Source organism: Octodon degus, unplaced genomic scaffold, assembly GCF_000260255.1.
Source record: "Octodon degus isolate 3935 unplaced genomic scaffold, OctDeg1.0 scaffold00240, whole genome shotgun sequence".
Classification (NCBI taxonomy): domain Eukaryota; kingdom Metazoa; phylum Chordata; class Mammalia; order Rodentia; family Octodontidae; genus Octodon; species Octodon degus.
The window spans coordinates 2,160,395-2,176,816 of NW_004524816.1; the positions used below are offsets into that span (position 1 = coordinate 2,160,395).

Sequence of the window (16,422 nt, forward strand, 5' to 3'; positions counted from 1 at the left end):
TCTCTGTCTCTGTCTCTGTCTCTGTCTCTGTCTCTGTCTCTGTCTCTGTCTCTCTTTCTTTCTCCCGAGACAGGGTCTCACTACGTAGCCCAGACTGCTCTGCATCCCATAGCAATGCTCCTGCTTCAGCCTCCTGAGTGCTGGGAGCACAGGCGTGCCATGCCATAACCCGCACTGCCAACTTTATTTTAAAGATAAGGAGGATTTGGGTCAGTGACGCACTCAGCAGCACAGCACCTGCGTGGAAAGGCAAGTGCAAGGTCCTGAGTTTGATTCCTGGTTCCAAACCAAAAAAAAAAAAAAAAAAAAAAAAGGAGGATTTTTACATTCAAGGGGGAGAGGGAACGCCCCGAAACAACTTCTCCTGGCTATTAAATGTTATCTGCAGGTTCAAACTTCCCTTCAGGAAATGCTCGGTCTCTCTGGAACGCTACCATTCCCCTGACGTGCACGAGCCACTGCCCAGATGACGCTTCATCTTCTTTCCATGGCATCACCCGACCCTCTTCCAAAGTGCCCTGGAGAAGAACTGCTACCAGGAATTGCCGCAGAAAGCCCACGCCGCTGCCCAGCGGTGATGCTTCTTACTCTGTGCTCAGAACAACGGGTTCAGAAGGCACGCGAGGACAGGCGTCCGCAGGAAGGGGAGCGCTTGGGGCGCACTGTGGGCCAGGATTTCCCTCGCGCAGCTTCAGGGAGCATGGCATAGGCTGCACTCTTCGCCCTCCCTGCATCATCAGTGTGGAATGTGCTCAAAATGAAATTAAATCTGATTGGGATTTTAGAGCTCTCCTGGGCATTACAGAGCAGGCTTAAAGCTATGGCTACTTGAAGAATTAGTGAAGAAAGAATGCACTGTTCAAAAGGATGTGTTTTACTTTTCCTTTCTTGGGAGACAAAAAGGGAAATGAAGAAGCATTAACGAGTTTTCTCCACTACCTTTTCCACGGCATAGGAAAAATTATAATGATTTTTAAAAATGTTTCAAAGTATGGTGCTTTTGTTGTAGTCAGCTGGTCTGTACCTCTCTCTGAATACAAAACTAGTCAATATTCTGTTTTTCTTATTATCCTTTTCTGCAGATGATTATTACTCAAACTGAACTCTCATAGAGAATCAGAATAGCTGGCATAGACTATGTAACAAAGGCCCACCCATGAGAAACTAGAAAGAAATTAGAGCAAACATACAAGACATTTGCAATTGAAAGCACTGTACCCTTCGGTTCCCATGGCATTGATATTTCACAGCCACAGAGTGCTCACTGCTTAGGGCCAAGGGAGTCAGTGTAACCAAAGAGACCCATAAAACAGAGGAGATCCCTGTTCATCCAAAGGCAACCACTAGAAGAAAATGCTGATGAAACTATGTGTGCTTAAAATGGAGGTCATTGCTTGAGAGCTTGAGGCCAGTGTTGGCTTTAGCTGTCGTCCACAACTGGTTAAGCATAGATCTGGGTGTGACTGAAGGGAATTAGTGAAGACAGAAGACCTACCACGGGTGTAGATGGAGACCTACCAATAGGCTTGCTGCCTGAAAGGAACAGAAGGGAAAGGAAGGTCCCTGCTGGCTGCCTGCTCCTGCTATGCCAAGGACTGTTTCTTTTCTGCATACAGTTTGGCCACGTCATCCTTCCTTGGAATCAGCAGACTATGGATGGAAACCTCTACAAGCTGTGATGAAAGTGAATCTCTCCTTCTTTAACTTACAATAGTTGGATATCTTGTGCCAGCAATGAGACAGGAACCACTCTGATAAATAGGGATATCTGTTAGCACTCAACTGGAAGGAGTTGGATTGGAAAACAGTTTTAAAAGAGGTCAAGTCCTCACTGGATATTCTTGTGTTGTGATGATGTTTGAATTACCCGAGGGAGCTTGTACGGACTCAAGTACTAAGTGCTGTGATAATGAGAATCTGTATTTTTAAATAAAGTGAAATTAATAATTCTTTGGGGCTCAAAGTCTGAAATGATGCTTTACTGGTGTTTGTTTTAGAACCTGATGCAAGGCTGAGTTCAGGAGAGTGACAGGTTCCGTGACTATGTTGAGTACAAGAAGAAGCAAACTGAATATTTTAGTTTCTTTTGCCTGTTTTTAATTTGTTTTGGATAACAACAGTGATAGCTTAGTAAAGAAGAATTAAGTAGTTTTTCCCCCATTTTCAAACTAGATAAAGCAGTGATGCATCTTCGATTTCCAAAAGCATTTTCTTACTTGGTGGCATTCCCATCCTATTCATGTGTCAATATATACACAGACTGCACATGGTCTTGCATGGCAAGATACCATAGGACTCTGCATTTCAGAAATCCCAACATAGAGGGGCTTGCAGCTTAGCTCAGTTGTTTAAGCGCCTGCTAGGACAAACCCAGTCAGGCAAAGGGGACCCCGGTTCGATCCCCAGCTCCCCATGCCTTACCAGACTCACCCTTAAGGCAGCCTGAGCTAGCCAAAAACAAAGAAAGAAAAAAAGAGAGAGAAAGAAATCCCAGCTTAAATGCTTGTGTGTAATTACCAGTCCCCAAGTTTCACAGATGGATCACTGCTAAAAGTCTTCAACTCTCAGGCTTATGGACTGCAAATGAGAATATATATGAATTTAAATAACCCACACCAATGTCATTATCTGGCTAGAGTTCCTAAGACTTGCTATTAGAGGATGCTCAACCAAGCAAGCACTGATCCGAAGAACATTGTTTGTAAATTACAGCAAAATTTCTTTGCAGTAGAGATGTAGGCTTACCTGAGATTGTGCATTGACATTGGCTCCGTTGGTAACCAAGACCTTGACCACTTCTGCTTGTCCAGCCAAAGATGCTATGTGCAGCGCTGTGTTTCCTTTCTGTAAGATGCAAATAAGCACACATCAACACCGACGCCTGCCAGTTCCTCTATGTTTAAAGTTCGCTAAAAAGAAGAAAGTTGATAAGTATCTCGTGACAAGAGTACCCCGATTCTAACTGAGAACCAGATCCTCATTAAGCTAGTCAAATGTCATGCAAAACACTAAATACGTGGCACTGACCTTTGTGGCTGCATCCACATTGGCCTCTCTCTGTAGCAGTTCAGAAACAACTTCTACATGGCCTTCTTTGGAAGCAAGATGGAGTGCATTCAACCCATTCTGATTAAAAGTGAAAAGAAAGCTTTTTACTTAGGAGACTCAAAATATAACACTCAAGGGTCTATCAAGAACACCTAAGATAAAATCCCACTGAAAATCATTTGCATGTCCACATTCTATGAATGGACTGAGGAATAAGTACTTAAAAACTCAGTAGGTTGCCCACTCCCTTTACTAAATGCTACAAATTATTAAAGAATAGGCAGACACCTTTGTGAATATGCCTCTAACAAAGTGGAGAATAATTTGACAAGGCCAAGCTGGTAAATTGTAACATAAAACTGACAAAAGATCACGATCTTACTAGCATTTCATAAACGTCTTAAGGAGTTTAAAGCCATGATTTTCAGAATACTAACCAAAAAATTAAATAACAACAGGAAGCACAACTAACCTGGTTGCAAATGTTGATGTCAACTCCATTTTTTATGTAGTCAAGGGCCTTTTCTAGGTGTCCAGCTCGAGCTGCTCTTAAGTAACTTGCATTGGCATCAGACTAAAAGAAAACAGAAAACTATTTTGATGAAGAGTGAAACCAATATAATATATATGTATATATATGTATATATGTAATCTTTATAACTATCCAGCTTGTACTCTAACCCAGAGTGAGAATAATTGAACTATTCTATTTCTAACATGAAAACACTAGTAAAAATTCTCCATAAAGTCACGAGGAAAGGGCAAATTCTTTAAGCTAGTTTCAAGTGCACAAAGTTGCTTTTTAGATAATGTCACAGCCCATTCTAATTCAGAGAGAAGAGTTTCCCGTAACACGTAGTCATCTTAAATCAACAATTTCGAGGGAACAGAGCAATCCCAAAGTTTCACAGTGTAATAACATTATGAAGACTCCACTACTCATTTGTACTAGAAATTTAACATCAATACCATTTTTCTTTATTATAACCAATGTGTAATCATTTCACAAAGTTAAAGACATATTTCCTAGTATCACATTATTTAATGGGAGCCTGTAGTGTTAATTTTCTGTTTGATGTTCCTCCAGGACTCAGTTCTGTGTTAGAATAATAGATTGGATTTGAAATGCATGTAGAAAAGCCAGCTCAGAATGTGATACATACTTCTTATATATTTTCAAGCTACCTAAGGCCACAGCCTAAAGAAAACTATTAGATTTAATGTCAACAATACAAGACAAGTAATTTGTTTGGTGAAAGCTTGCAACTCCCACTGTCACTGATTTCTAACATCTAAAATGGCACAATTGAAACCACCTACTACAAAAATCTTTAATAGAAAGAAGAGATGGGGAAAATATACCACGCAATTGGGCCTGTAAAATCTAGACTCTTGCTCCTCGCAGTACAATACAGAAGCAGGTTTTCCTGAAAGAGGAGCCAAAAACATGCCATCACTGGTTATAAATGCGGGCTATGGGTTTAAAGAAGGGAGTGTCTTCTCTCCGACATATGGTGAATGCTTCTTTCAAAGTTCCTGTTCAAACGTCACCTCAGATGTGAATGAAGCCAGATCGGACCTCCTGGTATTTACCATGCAGAAGCATAGCTTTAGGTATACTAATTCTTCTTCTTCCCTGAACTGCAAACTCCTAAAGATTAAAGGAGGGGGTAACCAGATAGCCTCCAAGATGCCAACCTTTCTGAGAATCTTTCCTGGAAATGTACTCGAGATGAAGGAAGTTCCACCCCTTTAACTGGTCTTCAGCTTTGATATGAATTAGTCAGTAAGAGCTGACTCACCCAGGAGCATCTAGGCAGTGATGGTGCATCTTTCACAGCCTTCAATGATAATAGTCACCACACTGTGGCACACACGCGTGTCTTAAATTTACCAGCACACTCCAGGGTCTGCTCTCCCTTGTCCCCTTATAGTAAGCAAATTTGTTTGAATGAGTGGATATTGCTTCCTCTAAAATAGTCCTTCTCAGTCAAAGTGCTACCGAATAATTCTCTTTGTGTGTGTGTGTGTGTGTGTGTGTGTGTGTGTGTGTAAGACTACCCTAAGCATCATCCAAAGCTTGCAAGCACCCTTAGCCTCTATAAACCCAATGCCAGTCATATCTCCTATCACTGACAGCTATAAAAATGTCTTCAGAATTGCTAAAGGCCCCCGAGAGGCACAGTCTTTAGCTGAGAACTCCTCAGGGTAAGCAAGCTTACTTATTCCAAGTCTGTAAGCTCAAGGAGGCTCACATCTCGAGCTTGCTTGGATTGCCACCTGCCTTGACCCAGCACAGGGTGGTGCCTTCTATGTATGGTACAGCACATGGCAGGCCCCTACAAATGTTTCATGAATAAATGGACCAACAAGCAAGCATACTGTGCAGCAATAACTAGCAATTAAACTATTCTTTGGAGCAATATAATTGGTTTTATCAATACCAATAATAGCAGCGACAGCTATTTAAGTTGAGAATCAGTCATGACACAAACATGGATAACAGCTATTATAAACTAAGTCAGTGTATCAGGTATCTTGGAGCACACACAGGTATTACTACACAACACAAAACTGGGATTTGCTTTATGCAGGTAAACCATATAATCAGAGCAGAAAGGTAGGAAAGAAGGAAACACAATAAGAGATAAAGGTTTAGATCTGACATAGGACAAGTCATCTTAGGTTTTCAGGAACTTAAAGAAAAAAACAGTCTTTAAAGAGGCTTACTACTTTGAAAAGGTTAGATTTTGTTTTCCCATTCATCTAGAGTTAGGTTAGCCATGCAAGGATGGCTCATTGCACCATAAAATATCATCTTTGTGCCTGCTCAGTGACTTATCAGTGAATTTGCCCAGAAGGCTGTGATGCTGTTCTGCAAACAAATGACATCAGTCTGCTAGATATTCCAACTGCCAGAGATGACAACTGTGAGTTAAGCAACCCAAACTCCAATTCTGAGTACATAAAAACAGCAGCTAAAGACGCTAAAAAAGAGGTGTTATACTTCAAGGGGAAAAAGGCCTTTGAATCCATTTCAGATTTTAAAAGGTTTACAATTCCAACAGTCATTTGCTTCAGATATTTTCCTACTCAAACCTCTAAAGCAAAACAAATACAACTGGCATAAGACAACTCTTCAAGCCTAGCTGGGGTCTGGATTCTTTGAGACTAGTGAAAGTTACGAATGAATTCCTGTCTGTCAGCACTTGCATGCACAGCTAGCTCTCCACAGCCAGGGCTTCCTGCGTCCAGAGTCAACCAACAGGAAATGAAAAATGTTTTCTTAAAAACTGTGTATGTTGAACATGTATAGTTTTTTTCTTGCCTTTATTTCCTAAACAATGTAGCATAATAACTATATCTAATATGATGTAAATGTTATGTAACATAGGGATTAAAATACGCAGGAAGACATGCACAACTTATATGCAAATACCACACCACTTCTGGAAGAGACTTAAAAATCCCCTCATTTTGGTATCTGCAGAAAAGGAAGTGGTGGTGGTAGTTGTGGAACAATTCCTGGCTGATATCAAGGAGGCTACACACACACAGACACAGACACACACACACACACAGACACACACAGACACACACAGACACACACACACACACACACACACACACTGTACTTATGTACACCATTTCCATACCATTTAAGCTTTGTGATTTAAACCAAAGCTCTCCTGCTGTAATGATAAAAAACTCTCTGGTAGATACCTTCACCATGACTTTTTGCCCAATAATGTTGACATTCAATGATTCCTACACCCTTATGTCTGGTAATCTGAACAACTAATTTGAAGACAACAACATGCAATGTAACAACCATTGTTGAATTCTTATTTTGTTTAGTGAAATTTTGTATCATTTCTACTGCTTTTTTTTTTAAAGTCTATTTTTTGTATTGTCTTTTAAAAATAAAAAAATTACTTTGAAAAACAGTTCTTTGAGGTAGCTGGTGCATTGCTTTGGAACAGCAGGAGGAGCACGCAGTGGCGAGCTCTTCCACTTCCTCAGCCCTCTGTCAATTCTCAGCATGCTCTCCACCTCAAGACAACATCAAACGTCCACCTCACACTTCAGAGATAAAGGGAAAACAGGAGGAGGAAAAGAGAAAAAGTAGGATGAGGGTCAATGAAGACCATATGGGAGAAAATCTCTAATTTAGGGGAGACGCTATTAAGGCTCACAGAGGAAGGACCCAGAGGTGCCTCCTCTGCTCTGAGTATTTGCATATATGTATGCACGCCTTGTGCCTCAAGTGGTGCAGCCCTATCTTGCATCCTCATATTTGTCAAAGGCAGACCATGTGTTCTCCCTTGTGCCCCTGCCTGGCCCACGGTAGAGAACAAAGCGCATGGGTTCCAATGACGACCAGCTTGCCTTCGTCTCACCACCTCTCCCCTCTCCCAAAACATCTCGTATAAGTGGTAAAGTGAACATGGATGATCCGCACCTCACCACAGGGTTCCGTCCCGATGAATCGACCATAAACTTCAAGTACTCTGAGTTGGAAAAGGACCCGCCATGGCAACCCACTGAGCATCACCGCTCACCACACTGGCAGGACACCAGTCCTTCACCCTGTGGTCAAGGGGCTGACTGGTGGCTGTGGCTTGCTGCCACCACCACTGCCCAGTGTTGCCAAAGACTGTGTGCTGAATATGCCCAGCACAGCAAAAGAACAAAATTCATACCTGAACCTGTGGTTTCTGTTGAATGTTTGTAGCCTTGTGCACCACCAGAAAACCAAAGAATCATTAAGCCAAATTTATCATCAAGTCTGAGATTTGGCATTGGATTATTCATTGTTATTGTTTTGTTTTTCCAAATTCTGCTTATACAGTAGATTGTACCTACATATTGCTGCGTATATTTTCTTAATGTTAAAAGTGAAAACATGCTTTTGTACTAATCTCAGCAATGGCTTGGCATCTCCTGTCTGTCTCTTCATCAAATCAGTAGGAGTTACTTTCAACAAGTTCCTGCTGGCTTGGGTCACTGTGGTGCACTCAGGACTGCCCCACTGGGGGGCTTGTACCCCTGGTGGTACAAGCAAATTATGGCCCTGTCTTGAGTATGTCAAAACAGCCTATAGCCTAGGTTTTATTTTTTTCATCTTTTATATTTTTTGGCGGAACCAGGGAGTGAACTCAGGCCCTTGTGCTTGCCAGGCAAGCCCTGATTCTACTGAGCCATCTACCCAGCCAGCCCAGGTTTTAAACCTGAATGTTCTATGGGCGCAATCCCCCCATGGATCCTATATGTCAAGATGCATCTGCAGATGCTGCTGACAAATTGCTATAGAAGGAAACTTGGTGCAAGGAGAAGTTGAGTTCTACATGAAGAGCCAGGTGGAGGAGGCCACTACTTAAGGAAAACTGTATTCGCTCACATTCTGTGACTGAAGTAGGATACTCAACACGCACAGCCTGGGGGAGGAGAGGCTTATTTGGTTCCAATGAGCCCACAGTCTGTTGGTTCCAAGGTAGAAATGACCCAGTCACAGGCGAGGCTGAGAAAGCTGCTCAACTGAGGGTACACAGAAAGGGGGTGGAGGGGTGGGAGGAGAGCAGAGGGGAGGAGCGGAACTGGGTAAAGGACCCCTCCTCTGGGTCACATCTCCAGCCCTACCTCTTACGACACAACTACTGAACTCATTCATGAATGAATCCACTGACAGGTACAGGCTTGCCATGACCAAATCACCTTCTAAACCCATGGGACATTTGGAGAACATGTTAGACCCAAACACAACAGAGTTAGTAGGCACTGAGCACAAATAAACCAGTTGGTCAGCACTATTTTCCCCTTGGTGACCAACATCTGATAGAAGAACTTGGAAAATGAACATTTCCTCTGTCAATGTTTTGTTTACTTTGGTACCAGAAATTGAACTCAGGACCTTGTGCTTGACAAACATCAGAGTTTCACCTTGCACACTCAGGCCCTATAGTAGAGAGGAGAAGAGCATGAATCACATGCTGTGTAAGGAACTGGCTTCAGGGGTCAAGTCTAGCATCCTGAGGAAGTAACTCAAGAAATCAGCACCTTTGCTTGCACTGGAAGATCAATATCACTTCGCAGAATGCAGGGGTGGGAACAGGTGAGCACACCCTCATGCCATCTCAGTAATAACTGACACTTCACACCTGTGACTACATGTTACGTACCGGTACAAGGGTTTATACTACTTACGTTATGGTGACTTAATATGTGTTGGGTTAATATGGCATGTGCCAGGTTTCTTATGTAACTTCTTACATAAGTTAACTTATACCTTGTGATACTTCAGTGAAGTAGAATAGGGGTTAGAAAGATGCCCTTCAAAATTCGTGTCCCTTTGGGAACACATCATGTGACCATACTTGGAAATAAGATTTTTAAGATTTACTTACAATATTTACTTACAATAAGGTCATACTCTACTAGAATGGGCCCTAACTCCAGTTTCTGGCACCCTTGTGAGAAGAGAAGATCCACGAACCCATAAGAGTGGAGGCAAAGTTTAGGAGGAATCCATCAACAAAGGCTGCCAGGAGCCAGCAGAAGCCGGAAGAGGCCAGGATGGAACATTCCCAACAGCCTTTAGGAGAAGCATGACTCTGACAACACCTGGACTTTGTACTTCCTGTCCCTGAGCCATAAAAGGTTAAGTGTCTGTTATTTTATATTACTTAGATTATAGTGATTCATTTTGGCAGCCCTCGAAAACTGATACAGTTTGGTACTACTACAGTTCGCTGTTGCAGATGAGGAAATGGACTACACAAGATGAGTGACTTCAAGGACACAGAGCTTGTGAGCCGCATAGGTATGGAGCACCAAAGAGTCCGTTTCCGGCGTCTAGTCACCACTCTAAGGCAGGGCTCAGCTTGCAAGTGATCCATCTATTCTATATGTCATTAACTCGCAGCTCTTCCATTCATTTGTCATCATCCATCCAACTACTAAACTACACGAGGTACTTTCAGGTACAGCCTTTCTGGACCAGAATTCCATGGCTTAGTTCACGATGGAACTCCAGATCAGGTGGATGGAAAGCCGCTCGTGGATTCGGTGAGTGTGCAACAGTGTGTGTTCTTGTGTCTCTGATCCTCAGGAGGACACTCTCTGGGGCCTGTTTGTATTGGATCGGTCAGTGCTTTGACTTTCCTCCTTTACATTCCCAACTATCTATAAGTTGTGTGAAGGGCCAGATGATCCCTCCCATAAGCCTCAGATTTCTCTTCTCTTTGGGTGAACTGTCCTTTGCTCACCAGCATACTCAGGTGTTTCGTAAAGCTAAAAATAAACAAAAAGCTTTCCTTGCCTTTCTCTACCCGGGACCTTGCTGTGAGCCATGATTTCCATTTCTCAGTGCTAGTGGATGAGTGAAGAACTGGTGGGGTTTGTGAACTACTAAAGTCACTGGGCCCGGGCACAGGAACCACACAGCCAGAATTTGTGGCTGAGTTACTCACTCATGGGTCAGGCTTCTTAACACTCATGTATCTCAGCTTTTTAGTTGTCAGATGAAGACTGTGATGATAAATTTGGTTGTCCAGTTAATCAGATTAAGCAGCACCTAGTAAGAGACACATTAGGTGTGTCTGTGAAGGTGTTTTAGGAAAGGACTGGCCTGTGGACAGTAAACTGAGCGTGCAGAATTTGCCCTCAAGGTGGCCCCATCCAGCAGGCTGCAGGCCTGCCTGTGTGGCTTAAAGTCTGGGGAAGGAAGAAGCCCTTTCCCGCGGGCTCTGGCCCAGCCTCCGGCTACCAGGAGGAGGGCAGCTCTGCTCGTACGCGCCCTTCCGCTGTGTTTTGCCTCATCATAGTCTTATAAGCAACGGAGCCAACTGTTCATGCGCAGAAACCCCGTGACCATGAACCAAAAATAAACCTTCCACCCTCTAAATTGTTACTCGCAGGCATTCTGTCACTGCAGTTGTTACAGTCTCTATCTGGATGTCCCCCCAAAGCCGCATGCACTCGTAGGCGGGGCTTTGGGGAGGTGGGGTCACGGGATGGTGATGATCATCCGCGCATTTCTCCTCCGATGAGTGCACAGCTGACCTGCGGGTCAGGGAGCGGTCTGGTGAGAAGAGGTCACCGGAGGGTGCTGTGGCCCACAAGGGTCTGTCTCTGCCTGCTTCTCTTTCTTTACCTCTGCTTACCTCAGGCATGTCACCAACTGCTTCTCCTCCTCTCCAGCCCCTGTGCCACGTCCCCCTGCCTCGGCTCTCTCTGACTGTGGACTGAAGTGTCTACCAAATAAATCTGTCCTCAGACTGTGGGTGTTGGGTTTTGGGGTGCAGTCATGAGGGAGCAAGTCAGCAATAGAAAGCTCACTGATACAAGCATACAGTAAGCTGCTGCTGGGATGAAATTAGATAAGGCATAGCAAGAGACTGATCATACGAATGTGCAGAAGCTCTCAACAGATATTTTGTTTTTGAGATTTCTTTTGAATATTAAGCTTTTTGCAACAGTAGCCATGAACGCTGTACTGACACCAACACCGTGTACTGGTATTCCCGGTGATCCAATGTGTTTCCTTAGTCAACAAAGCTTTTCTACAGAAACTCACCAAAGACCTTCCAGTCATCAAATACTAGTACACTAATGAAGTTTTTCAGTTGAGAATTTCAATTCATTTCCTTCCTGAGCTCTAAGCGACCTCTCTGCTTCTATGGCCTCCTCCACTTTCCCCTGACTCCACACCTCCACTGTGCTCAATGTCATCCTCCAAATTTCCACTCACATGGCAACCCCCATGGCCCCCCTCAACTCTAGCAACACGGAAGGTTTGCTGAGATATATCATGGTCGATATTCTGTCCTGGGACTTCTTTAGTTCTCCATATTCTTTTTAAGGAGCATTTATTATACGCATATTATAGAGAAAAAAAAGGACAGAAAGATGAAACATCCACACACTAGCTAGTCAGGACAAGAACTGAAAACTGCAAGTGGGCCTCATGCTCCCCGCCACCCTCCCTCCAGAGCTGGTCCTCTGTGCTAGTTTATCATTCTCACGCCATTTCTATATCTTAGCTTCCTCGCACATCTCTCTAAGCAAAACACTGTGTTTCCCTCTCTTAGCTCTCTGTGGGTACCCTCTGGGGACACGATCCTTTTACCTAACACTACGTTTCCTGGAGCCAGCCACACTGACCTGTAACTACAGCCAGTGTATGGGCGCTCTCATGGAAGTTCACACTCTGTCCTCGTAACACTCTGTGTTTATTCAACGTAGAGATTTGCGTTTTGGGTTGCCTTAAGCTTGGAGCTGCCAGGAAAGACACTGGCATCAGTGTGCCGGCACCACAGCACCACGGTGCATACCAAGTGTGTAGGCGACATGCTTAGGGTCATAAGTGGCAGGCCACTGGTGTGTATTGTACTTGTTAAATTTTATTAGTTAATTACAAATCATTTTTCAAAGTGACTGCATGAATTTTATACTCCTAGGCTTGTGACTACTCATCATGAGCTCCAACCCTTTAGAGACAAATCTGGTAATCGTTTAGCACTTGGGGGATGCTGCTGTAGACCCAGCGGAAGAAGTCTGAGATTGCTTCTGCCAGTTGCCTGGACATCTGCTCAACCCAGGTTTACTTTAAAATAAATGCTTGGCTTGGGAGGTAACTTCTTTTTGTTTTAAAGACTACTCAGATAAATTTAATCTCAAACTAGAAAAGATGTGAGGAATTCCTCATGATTGCAAATTATCAGGGGAGCTTTTCTTCCCTTTTATCTTTTGTCAAGTGGAACAAGGCAAAGTTTTGTTGTATCTTTAATATAGTGAGTTTATTTCCCGCCAATGCTGACATAGGACTTTCTCCAACTAAAAAGTGCAGAAAGGTCTGGGGATGGGGATATAGCTCAGAACAAAGGCCCTCACTCCGTGGGGCTCAGCTTAACACAGGGCCTCTTATTAGACTGTCCACCTGGGACATGTCCTCTCTTGTGTCGCCTGTATGCTCAACCAATGCAAGCACATCAAATGGTTCTTGCTGTCCTATTACTTTTGATATCTGCTGATCTCTTCCTTTTAAAGTGCTAATTGAGATGTTCTTTGAAAGACCTGTTTTTGTCATTTTTTCCTACTGCCTTAGTTTTTCCTACAGCTGAAAGTAGGCATGCTCCACCCTCCCCTGCAACCCCTACTTGCTTAGCTCAGGCTTTGCTATGTGATACACAGGGCCCTCAAGACGCCTCCAGGAGGTTGGCAGGGACACCAGTCGAATCTGCTGGAAGATACAGCATGCAGAAGATCATGAGCAGCCACTGAGGGTTCTCAGAAAGTCATGAGGGCTCCAGATTATTTATTTGTTTTTATTTTAAAGAGAAAAAAAAATAAGAACAATGATACAAGATTTCAAAACAAGATAACAGGAGATTAACAATGGTTAATACATTGTGTGGTGTTATCTTCAGTATAGTTGGTCAGATTAAAAGATATAGGCATGAAAAATTGAACAATATAAGCACAAACCTTTCTTTTCAGTAACAACAGAACTATCACCAGCTAAGATAGTTGTGGTTGCGCCAGTCTACACTCCGATCAGCAGTGGAGAAGAGTTCCCTTTTCCCCACAGCCCCTCCAGCATTCCTTATTGGTTGACTTCTTGATGATAACCATTTTTTTCTGGGGTGAGATGGAATTTCAGTGTTGTTTTAATTTAGTTTTTGAACAACCGATGATGTTGAGCTATTTTTCATGTATTTATTTGCCATTTATGTTTCTTTACCTGAGGAGTATATATTCATCTCAGAGGCCCGTTTTTGGACTGGGTCTTTGAATTGGGGAGGCCTTATCTTTTTCAGTCCTTTACATGTTCTACATATAAGTCCAAGGACCAGTTGGCTAAAATTTTTCCCCCTCTGTGGTTTATCTTTTCACTCTGTTGGTAATTTCTTTTCTTTTTTGTATTTTAGGGAAGGGTCTACAGAGTGTTTAGGGTCTCACTACAAGATTGGACTTGTAGTAATCCACCTATTTACAGCCTCCCAAGAGCTGGGATTACTAGGCGTGTACCACCACACTCAGTCTCAATTGCTATCTCAGCGAGCCCCTGGGGGGTGAGCCTGGCACAGCAGGCCTGAGGATTGAACCCCTAGCCCCTGCGCCTGCTTGCAGGTGCTTTAATCCACTGAAATATTTGGCCAGCGCTTGTTGGTAATTTCTTTTGCAGTGCAAAAGCTTTTTAATAAAATGAGACCCCAGTTGTTGATTCTTTGAAGTACTTCCCATGAACTCTGCCTACCCCAGTGTCTTCAAAATCTCTACCTACTTTCCCCCCGCCACACACTAAATCTGTGTTTCTGTTTTAACATTTAGATCTTCGATTCATTTTGAGTTTAGCTTAGTGCGTGGTGATTTACATGGGCCCTGTTTTAATCTTAGGCATGGGGAAAGCCAGTTTTTCCAGCACCATTTATTAAAGACACTGTCTTTCTTCCAGTGAACATGTTTGGCCCCTTTGTCAAAGATAAGGTGGCTGAGTGTGTTTGCTGTTGTGTCTGAATCTTCTAATTGATTCTCTGACCCCCAGGTCTGTTTTTATGCCAGTACCATGCTGTTTTTATCACAGGAGCTTTGTAGTATAATTTCAAGTCAGGGAGCACAATGTCTTTTGCCTTACTTTTATCGCCCAGGATTGCCTTGGCTCTTCTGGGTCTCTTCTAGTTCCACATTAACTTTAAGAATATTTTCTCTAGCTCTGTGAAGTATGATAATGGTATTTTCACTGGGATTGCTTGAAATCTGTAAAACATTTGGGAAGTATGGCCATTTTCACAATGTTAATTCTTTCTATTTATGAATAAGGGATATATTTTCATGTTCTGAAATCTTTAATCTTTTTCAAAGTACTACAATTTTCATTATATAAATCTTTTACTTCCTTTGCTAGATTGATTCCTAAGTATTTCACTTTTTTGGATGCCTTCTGAAGGGTAGTGTTTCCCTAATTACTTTCTCAGTGTGTTTGCTGTTTATGTACAGCCATGCTTTTGATTTTGGTGTGGGGCCTTTGTATCCAGCTATGCTAATGAATTTGGTTGTCAAATCTAGAAGTCTATAGGTACAGTTGTTGGGATTTTCTATGTAGCATATCATGTCATGTGTGAATAATGATAATACTACTTCTTCTTCTCCTATCCTTATTCCTTTCATTGCTTTTTCTTGTCTAATTGCTCCAAAACTAGATTGAACAGGAATGGTTACAGTGGACATCCTTGTCTTGTTCTTGATTTTAAAGTGAAAACGTTCAGTGTTTGTCCATTTAGAATGACAGCAAGGCAATCTCTCTTGGGTAGGTGGGACCTTTGTCTTCTCCCTGGAGGACATGGTTATTGCTTTAAGTGCCATAAAATCTGACTTTGCTGATGTGGGGGCAGGCATATATAATAAGAATGCATGGCAGATGAACCTACAGAAGCCAGCATCATTGGAGCTCATTGCTGCAGCCTGGATGCTTAGTGGGGAAAGGACAGAAGAAAGAAGAAGCAGGACATCAGCAGGGCACTTGGCTGGTGGAGGGAGAACCAAGGCAAAGAGTAGAGAGAAGACAGAGAGAGGCTGGAGGAGTGGAGAATAGACAAGCTTTACAGAAAAGGGGGTGCCTCTGAGAAAGAAAAGCAAGGAGGGCATTTAGGGACAGCTCGGAATGCCAAATACACCTGCCTTAACATCACCATAAGGATATAAGGAGGCCTCGAGAGGCTCTGAGGGGTGCATGTTACCCCACAACTGACAGTGCATTCATGTGTCGGAGAAAAAGGTTTGCAAGTCTGTGCTGACAATCCTCCATGCCTTGAAGATTCCCAGAAAAGCATGAAGACAAACACTCACATGTACTGGAGTCTTGGCCCCATGGACCGAGACCGAGTTTGTGTGAGTAAGGACACTTTGATAAATGCAGCTTGGGTGACATTAATGTGCATACTGGGGTGAGAGACCTTGAACTAGATTATTATCCAGCTATGACTCCCTGTCACTAGTCGTAATACCCAAGAAATGGAATCAGTGTATGGGTCCATCATTTCAGCAGACAAAGAAAATTTGGTCCAGTGAGACAAATACTTATCAGCCATAAAGAGATGAAAGATTGTCATTTGCAGTAACAGACTGGCAGATGAACCTGGAAAGTATTATGTTGAATGCAGTAAGCCAGGGACAGAAAGAAATTCATGTGACTTTGCTCGTAGGCAAAATTTGAAAAAGCTGAAGGATATCACAGTGGTTGTAAGAGCCCAGGGGTGGGATCTGGCTTGGGGTAGGGGGCGCTTGGTTGGTGGGCGCAGCTAGCCAGCGGAGCAAGCTCTCGTGTGCTCATTCAGCGGCTGACTGTAGCCATGTGGCTGATAGTTAAAAAAAAAA

General features: G+C 43.1%; 1 protein-coding gene across 1 annotated transcript in view; it reads right to left on the minus strand.

Annotated features, from left to right (window-relative positions):
* Ank3 (ankyrin 3) overlaps positions 1-16,422 on the minus strand; it is a 368,541-nt gene that overhangs the window by 235,750 nt on the left and 116,369 nt on the right. Inside the window, exons 2-4 of the mRNA XM_023706118.1 lie at positions 3,521-3,622; positions 3,028-3,126; positions 2,746-2,844 (exon numbers count right to left, since the gene is read on the minus strand). Coding sequence (XP_023561886.1) covers positions 2,746-2,844; positions 3,028-3,126; positions 3,521-3,622 — 300 coding nt within the window. The remainder of the gene's footprint in view (positions 1-2,745; positions 2,845-3,027; positions 3,127-3,520; positions 3,623-16,422) is intronic.